The sequence below is a fragment of the Physeter macrocephalus genome, unplaced genomic scaffold (genome assembly GCF_002837175.3).
Source record: "Physeter macrocephalus isolate SW-GA unplaced genomic scaffold, ASM283717v5 random_762, whole genome shotgun sequence".
NCBI classification, from domain to species: Eukaryota; Metazoa; Chordata; class Mammalia; order Artiodactyla; family Physeteridae; genus Physeter; species Physeter macrocephalus.
In genome coordinates this window covers 19,746-28,051 of record NW_021146048.1, presented here as the reverse complement: position 1 = coordinate 28,051, position 8,306 = coordinate 19,746, and the positions used below count along the sequence as shown (strand labels likewise).

Genomic DNA, 8,306 nt, shown 5'->3' with positions numbered 1-8,306 from the left:
GGGAGAGCCCACAACAGTGAGAGGCCCGCGTACCGAAAAAAAAAAAAAAAAAAAAAAATCTGTATCGTTTAGCTCTTTCTCTTGACCCTTAAACATAATATGAAGGCTCCTGGCTAAGGATGTGGGTGTGTGGGTGTGTTCCTTTGGGCGGTACTAGAATTAAAGAGACCTCAAGAGGACATCTAATTTAACTCCCTCTCGCTACAGATGGAGAAACTGAGGCTCTAAGTAGTTTGATCCAACCCAGCTATGTAAACTTGAGCAAGTCAGATCAAGCCTCAGGGCGGCAGTTTCTCATCCATGAAACAGAGGTCACCGCACTTCCTTGTAGTGATGGGGCAAGGATTTAATGATCACATGCGTTCTAAGCCCATGGCCCAGCGCCTGGCACATAGGAGGTACACAAACAATGCTAAGTCCTTTCCCCTTAAAGTGACTTTGCTCAAGGTCAAATAGCCAGTGAGCGGCAAAGCTGGGACCAGCTCTCAGGACACTGACTTCCGGTTCAGTGCTCTTGCTGTGACAACTTACAGTCTTTTTTTTGTTGTTTTTTTTGCAAAGATAGCTAGAAATAGTGTAGAGTAGGGGTGAGCACACACATTCCAGAGTCATATCAGCCTGGATTTGAATTCTTACCTAATTTGTGGGGACCTTGGGCAAGCTACCTAATCTTTACAAATCTTGGTTTTCTCATTTTTAAAATGAGGACAACAAGAGAACCCCTTACAGACGTGAAAGGTTTGATGAGAAGGTAAATATACCTTGCAAAGCATATGTCTGACTCAGAGTAATTGCTCAATAAACATTTGTTGTTGCCATTACTTGCAAACTTGCTACCCCTGCGTAGGAGCAGAAATGGCCACAGAAAAAAAGCAGCAAGGACCCCCCAGGCCTTAAAGGGAGCCTTTCCAGATGCTGGGATGAGGGGCCAGGCCTGTCCCCACCATGCTGAGGTAGTCCCAGGAACTGGCCTCCCCCAGTTGATAGGGAGGGTCTTTGGGAGGGAGGGATCAGGGAGACAGCAAGAGACACCACAGTAGATTCTGAGTAGCTTTTGGATGCCTCACCTCAGCTGCATCCTCTATTGACCTGCTCTTCTGGTCTGGGATTTAGCCTCAAAGAGGGAGGAAGGTAGCTTTTGGATGCCTCACCTCAGCTGCATCCTCTATTGACCTGCTCTTCTGGTCTGGGATTTAGCCTCAAATAGGGAGGAAGGAACATTCAGTCACTCAGTCCACAAAGTATTTATTAAGCACCTACTATGTGCCAAGTCCTATTCTGAGCACTGGTGAGAGAGCAGGGGATGAGACAGACAAATATCCCTGCCCTCACTGGAGCTCACACTCAGATAGAGGGATGGAGGGGTGGAAGGATGACTGCATTAGATCACCCAAAGTTTACTAAACTCCTATTCCATGCCAGGTAATGAGAAGCAATGGAGGGACAATGGTGAGTAATATCAGGGCATTCACAGTCACTTCTGTTTGCTGACTGCTTACAACACTGTGCTAAGCTCTTTACATGCAACACCTCATTTTACCCCCATAATGCCCCATGAGGTGGGTGTTATTTATTACTCCCATTTTACAGATGAGGAAGCAGACCCAGAGTAGGCAGGAGGGCTGGGATCAAGTAACCCATATTGGTCTGATTCTGAAGGCTGGGCTGTGGACCCACTTCCCTCTGTGGATGAATGAATGCTGCCATGAATAGAAGACTATTCATGAGCAGGAATGAATGAATCTATGTGTGAATTTCCTCACTCGTGGACTGTGTTGGCTTCCTTTGCAGGAGTGCAATCCCAGACACAGATGGCCCAGGTGCCAGGGCTGGTGGCCAGGCAGAACCGGATCAGGAGGAAGGACCCTTGGACCCTGAGGAGGACCTCTCTGTGAAGCAGCTGCTAGAAGAAGAGCTGTCGAACCTGCTGGACCCCTACACAGGTAGGGACTCCCCAGGGTCACCCCAACCCCGCTTCTGCCCCCACGGTACCCTCCTGTGCCCAGGCTTCAGTTCTGCTCCAATCCACTGCAGGAAAACAGCCATTCTATTTCTGGAGAAGACTATCAGCAACATTTTTTTATTTCCCTTGGAGCTTCAGATTCATTTGTTTAAAGATCAGATTCTACTTTGATCATTCATTAAAAAAAATCATCATAAGAATAGTGAACAGTTACTGAGCTCTTGGTGTGTGCCAGGTACCAAGGAAGCATCTTATATACATTATCTCAGTTAACCTTCCAAACAGTCTTTTCAGGTAGATATTATGAGCTCCAATTTAGAGATCAGCAAACTGAGGCTCAGAGAGGTAATACAGCCTGCCCTGAGTCACTTCAACGATTGAAGGGAAGCCATCCTGAGCCCACCTACCATCAGGGGACCTCTCTTTACCTCCTAAACCACTCATCTGCATTTCTTTAATGTCTTTAAATACGCTTTTACCCTGAGAATTCAAGAATCTGCCAGCTCCCTCCGCCCCCGCACCAGTCAGCCCCCTTCAGGTAACACACAGTAAGTCCAACCTATGCTGTGATTTTGTTTCTGTAGTCAATAATCTGCTCCTCATCTGGACATATTCTGTGTGCTGAAGGCATGACAGGGACTTCCCTTTCCTTGGTTAAAAAAATATATAGCTAACTTTTATTGAGTGCTTTCTATGTGCTAGTCCCTGTTCTAATTGCCCCATGAGAAAATCTTCTGAGATAGGGACTATTTGTTATCCCCATTTCATAAAGGAAAAAAACTGAGGGGCCAGGGTGTTTAATAATTTTCCCTAGGTTGTGCAGCCAATGGTTATTAACCCAGGCAGTGTGGCTCTAAATTAAAATTAAGTAAAATGAAATCTAATTAAAATCAAGTAAAATGAAAAATTCAGTTCCTCAGTCATATCAGCCACATTTCCGGAGCTCAGTAGCTACGTGTGGCTAATGGATATTGCTTGGGACAGCACAAATCTACAGAGTTTTATAGGACAGCATCGTCTAGAATGCAGAACTGTGAGGTCCAATAGAGTAGCCACTGGCCACATGTGAAAATGGCTAGTACCAATTGAGATGTGACAGAAGTATAAAACACACTCCAGATTTTGAAGACTTAGTATGAAAAAAGAATGTAAAACGTCTCAATAATTTTAAAAATATTGATTATGTGCTAAAATGATGATATTAAATATAAAAAAACTTTTACAAATTAATTTCACCTTCTCTTTTCTACTTTTTAAATGTGGCTACTAGAAAATTTCAGACGACCTCAGTGCCTTGCATTATATCTCTGTGCACCAGCTCTCCGCTGGAACCTGTGGGCTAGGTTCCCATGTGGTCCTGCTTCCCTATAGCACAGAGGGCAAAGAACACAGGGAGATGGTAACAAGTGGTGTGACAAAGAGCGCAGCAGGGGTAGAAGTGCCTGCGCTGCTCACAGGGCTGGACTGTGATGGGGCTACTGGTGAATGTGCCTGACACTTGGGGTCTTGGCTGCATCAGATAAAAGCCCCACCTGAGGATGTGATGATGACCATATTTTACCGTTGCATGAGCTCATTGAATTCTTACAGCCACCTGACAAGATAAATGCTACTATTTCACCACTTTATGAGCGAAAAAGGAGGCTCAGAGAGGTTGAGCAAGCTTTTCAAGGTCACAATGCTCATAAGCTGCAAAGTTAGGAAATCAAATCCAGGTCTGCCCAGTGCCCACCTGCCGCGGAGTGAATTCATCATCACGTTTCAGCCGTTCTCCTACACTCCACTGATTTTCTCATTCCAAGCTTCATTCCTTCCAAAGATCTCTGACCCTTGTGCAAGGAAAAGCCTGATTCTTTAACACCAAAAGAGTTCTAACCTTATCACCCCAGAGTCTCAGGGAACTTAGGTTTACATTTCCCAAATGTCCAGGGTTAATATTTATGTCCATTCAATCATTCAATAAACGTTCACTAAGCCCCAGGGATGGGCTGGACCAGTCGGGAAGGGGCCAGACCCTGCCTCACAGCCTGCACAGCCCCACACTGTGAAGGCAAGACCGAGACTCATTTATCAATAGAAACAGCATTTACTGTATTTTGGAATAACCTTTCAAAATCACAAAAGTAATATTTGGTTAATATAGACAAATGTAGATAAACAAAAAGAGAATAAATCATTTCTGCCCAGGGGTAATTTCAGTTAACACTATGACGCGTCCCCTTCCAGTATTTCATTCTACGCACAGATTTTAAAGCAGGTTACCTTAAGCAAATATTAAACACATGTTAAAGTAGATGGTGTGCCTTTTTTTTTTTTTAAAGACAAACATTCTTAACCACAAGGCCTATAATTTCTTCCCTCTGGCTTGGCCTCTATCATTGGGCCTGGGACTAGTTTTCTGAAAGAGGATTTTCTGTTGAAGAGATGCGAAAAGGAGAAGTGTGATGGTGGGATTTGGGGCCTGGGGGACACTTTTTCACTGCCCCGGCCCTTTCCTGGGACAGCTCTTAGGCAGCCAGCCCCTTCACACGGTTTCCTGCAGCTTGAGAGGGGAAGGTTGAGGAGTTGAGAGCATGGGGCCAGGAGGCAACAGTACAGACCTTAGAAGGCCTGGGAAACCAGAACCCCCTAGCATCCACGGGGAGGAAGGGCCAGCTCTTCAGAGAGTGGGTGCGGTGGTGCAGTGACAGGGGGCTTCCAAGTCATCAGACCTGGGGGTCAAATCTGGGCTTGGTTGCCTAGTAGCTGTGTGCCAACTTCTTGGAACTTGTTTCCTCATCCATAAAATACTCTTGACTTCAAAGGTTTGTGTGGAGGTTAAATGAGATAATTATGTAAATTGCTTAGCACAGAAGTACTTAAGTGGTCACTATTATTATGAATAGGAACCGAAGGCAGCACCAAGCCAGGATCTCCAACATTGGATAAAAACGGGGATTCCCCCCCCCCCCCCATCCTCAGCTAGTGGTGTCCTGAGGGAGTGAAAATCCTGGCTGTACAGGGATGGATGAAGAGGTTAAATGAGATAATTATGTAAATTGCTTAGCACAGAAGTACTTAAGTGGTCACTATTATTATGAATAGGAACCGAAGGCAGCACCAAGCCAGGATCTCCAACATTGGATAAAAACGGGGATTCCCCCCCCCCCCCCCATCCTCAGCTAGTGGTGTCCTGAGGGAGTGAAAATCCTGGCTGTACAGGGATGGATGAAGGACACCTAAACCTGAAACAGCCCCACGGACCGGAAGATGCTTTAGAAACGGGCCATTTCTAATTCTAGGCCTTCCTCCTCCCCCTGCCGCGTCCTCACTCAGCTCACGCGCGGACATCAGTCGCTGCCTTCCTGCCCGGCGCGCTTCCCTGTCAGGGCCTCTTCCTTTCCGCCCACCTCCGGCCGCCCCATCGGTCCCCTCCATTTCCCTTTCCTCCTTTGTCCGGCGCCCCGCCCTGCCCACGACCCCACCCCTGCCCGCCATGGGCTCCGCCCTCAACGCGTCCCTTCCGCCCCCTACAGGCCTGGCCCTGGACAGGCTGAGCGTCCCCGACCCGGCCTGGATGGCAAGACTCTCTTTGCCCCTCGCCACCAACTACCGTGACAACGTGTTCTCCCCGGACGCTGCGACCTCGGAGGAGCCCAGGACCTTCCAGACGTTCGGCAAGGCGCCGGGGCCCGAGCTGAGCCCGACGGGCACGCGGCTGGCCAGCACCTTCCTGTCGGAGATGAGCTCACTGCTGGAGATGCTGTTGGAGCAGCGCCCCGCCGTGCCGGTGGAGGCCGCTTCCGAGGTGCTGCGGCGGCTCTCAGTCTGCGGAAGGACCCTGAGTCTAGACCTAGCCACCAGCGGGGCCTCGGGCTCGGAAGGCCCTGGGGGCCGAGCTGGAAAGACGGGGGCCGAGGGCAGGACCAGCAGCGGCAGCAGCATCAGGGGCCTGTGGATTCAGGAACCAGGGGCCCCGGGAGATGTTAGGAAGCTCAGGCCCTGAGGATTCTGGGACAGGAGGTGGTTTCTCTAATCTTTGAACTCACTGACCAGAGGTGGCCTGAGAACTTAAGGTGACCAGTGCTGCCCCACAGAGGAGGCAGGAGCCCCAGGACAAACAGCGGGCTGACCAAAGCAACCCCTTGTTAGGGGCTGGCTTTGCCTGTGGATTGTTTGGAGGAGGAAGACAGTTGGCCGCTGAGATAAGTGTTTGCTGGCAAAACACATGTAAGAGCACGGAGGGTTCATCCTCCTGCAGAACAGATGCCAAGGAGTGTCACAAGCAGGAAAGGATGGCCTGGGTGCACACTGGAGGGTGTGGGGGGCTGGATCCTGGGGCACCAGGCAAAGCTCTCTGACCTACTAATAAAGGAAAAGCAGTGGCTCCTTATCCTGTTTGCACCTGTCAAGAGGGAGGATGGAAGAGTAAGAGTGAAGGTTCTTTGTCATCCAGTCCCTGGCCAGAGGGTCATACGGGGCCTGGACAGGAGGGTGCAGTGTTAGGTAGGCAATGATGGACATGGGTACTCTTGACCCCTGCTCCTCTGCTGCTGCTACATTATCAAATAATCCGATTCTCAGCTGGCAAATTAAGGCTAAGAAAAGCATGACTATAGAGCATTAGCATGAGCCAGGCACAAGTCTTTACGATAGGATTTAATTTCATTTCTCCACAGCCCTAGGAGGGGAGGTGTTATTATCCCCATTTCACAGACAAGGCCGTGAGACTTGGAGAGGCTGAGGGTCTTGCCCAAGATCAAGCAGAGAGAGGAGGCAGAGCCAGGAATTGGAACTAGGCTTGTCCAACAGCAAAACCCAAGCCCTCGACCTTGACACTCTAGACTGCCAGCCAAGGATAGGAAAGGAAAAGCCCCCATAGGTGAGCTTTTGCCAGTAGCAGACTTGCCTGAGATCCCCTCAAGAAACACTGTTGATTGAAAAGAACATTTCCAAAGCCACTCAGGCCTTCACATCTCTGCTCTTCCAAGCACATAGTGAGAGGGACTTGGAACTGACCTGATGCAGGGTGGGCGTCTGCAGACTCCTGTCCTTTCCCAGCAAGCAGCCCTTCAGGTACAGAAGTCATCTTTCCAGACTCACCAATCGTGAGTAAATCTTCCTCTGTCACAGCAGTGAATTCAGGCCCTAGAGGACAGTCTGTGAATCGGGTCTATGAAATTAACACTGACAGCAGCAAACCTTCCAGGAGAGGAAGGAGTGAAAAAAATAGCAAATATTTTCCCAAGGCTCAGCCTTATAATTTCCCTGGAAATTTCCAAGCAGTCTATTCAGCTTCTCAGTAATGTAGGGCTTTCTTGGATACTAAAGGGAAAAATTCCTTTCTGTGCGTCTCCTTTTGCCCTTTTTCTGGAGCTCAGTACACATGTTCACTGTGCACAGAAATGGGCCAATCATACTCCCATCTAGGGATAATGAAAACCATCCACACTTGGAATGCAGTGAGGCATCATTATTCCATTATCACGTTTTACAGATGAGGAAAATGAGGCCCTCATAGTGCTTCAGGAGCTCCAGGAATGCTTCAGGAGCTTCAGGAATGCTTCTGGAGCAGGGTCTCTAGGTCTCTGATCATCTCACTCCGAGGCAGAGTAAACTCTTTACAAGGTCTATGGTTTGCAAGCTTGGGTTCCCCAAGTCAATGAAAGAGGCTGGGGGACACCAAGCAGGTAGGGTCTCCAACCTGACCAGCCAGGTACCTGGCACAAGGCAACACTTGATGAATACTTGTTGAATGGAAGAATAAATGAATAAATGGGTAAATAAATGCTACAGGAGTCCCTTTTCTCTATATTGGAGCTCCAGGTAAGACTTCCTTAGAAAAGAGAAAAAAGATGTTCCATTATGTGAAGACAGAGTCTGAAAACCACAGCACTGGAGTAGACAGTGCTGACCCCCAATTACTAGTGGATTTTCAGTGCAGAGCTGATGTTGGGAGGTGGCGAGAAGAGATGGGGAGAGGAGGTGACCTAGGGAAACTGGAACCAGGGCTCGCAACTGGATCACTGCCTCACTCTAGTTCAAAAGTCCTAAATCTTGGACCCCCTGAATGCCAGGCAAGACTTTGTGTACAGGCATTTTTCTAGGGAGAAGATACGGAGTTATCAGATTTTCAAAGGAACATGTGACCTATAAAAAGATAAGCAGCACTGCTCTCAGTTACTATCTAAACCTCCACAGACATGGGCAATTTTAGTCACAAGAAGGCTGAACATTTTATAGCCAAGGAAATGGCAAGATAGAAAGGGCTGACTGGCCCAGAGCCACACGGCAGGCCTGTGACAGGGCTAGCATCTGCACCTGAGATTCAGGATGATGTTCTTTCTAATATATCAAGGGTTCT

The 8,306-nt window shown here is 48.4% G+C and overlaps 1 protein-coding gene across 1 annotated transcript in view; it reads left to right on the top strand.

Annotated features, from left to right (window-relative positions):
• PCDH12 (protocadherin 12) overlaps positions 1-6,328 on the top strand; it is a 13,987-nt gene extending 7,659 nt beyond the window's left edge. The window contains exons 3-4 of the mRNA XM_007102060.4: positions 1,792-1,943; positions 5,479-6,328. Coding sequence (XP_007102122.1) covers positions 1,792-1,943; positions 5,479-5,948 — 622 coding nt within the window. The 3' untranslated portion in view covers positions 5,949-6,328. The remainder of the gene's footprint in view (positions 1-1,791; positions 1,944-5,478) is intronic.
• The last annotated feature ends 1,978 nt before the right edge of the window (positions 6,329-8,306 follow it).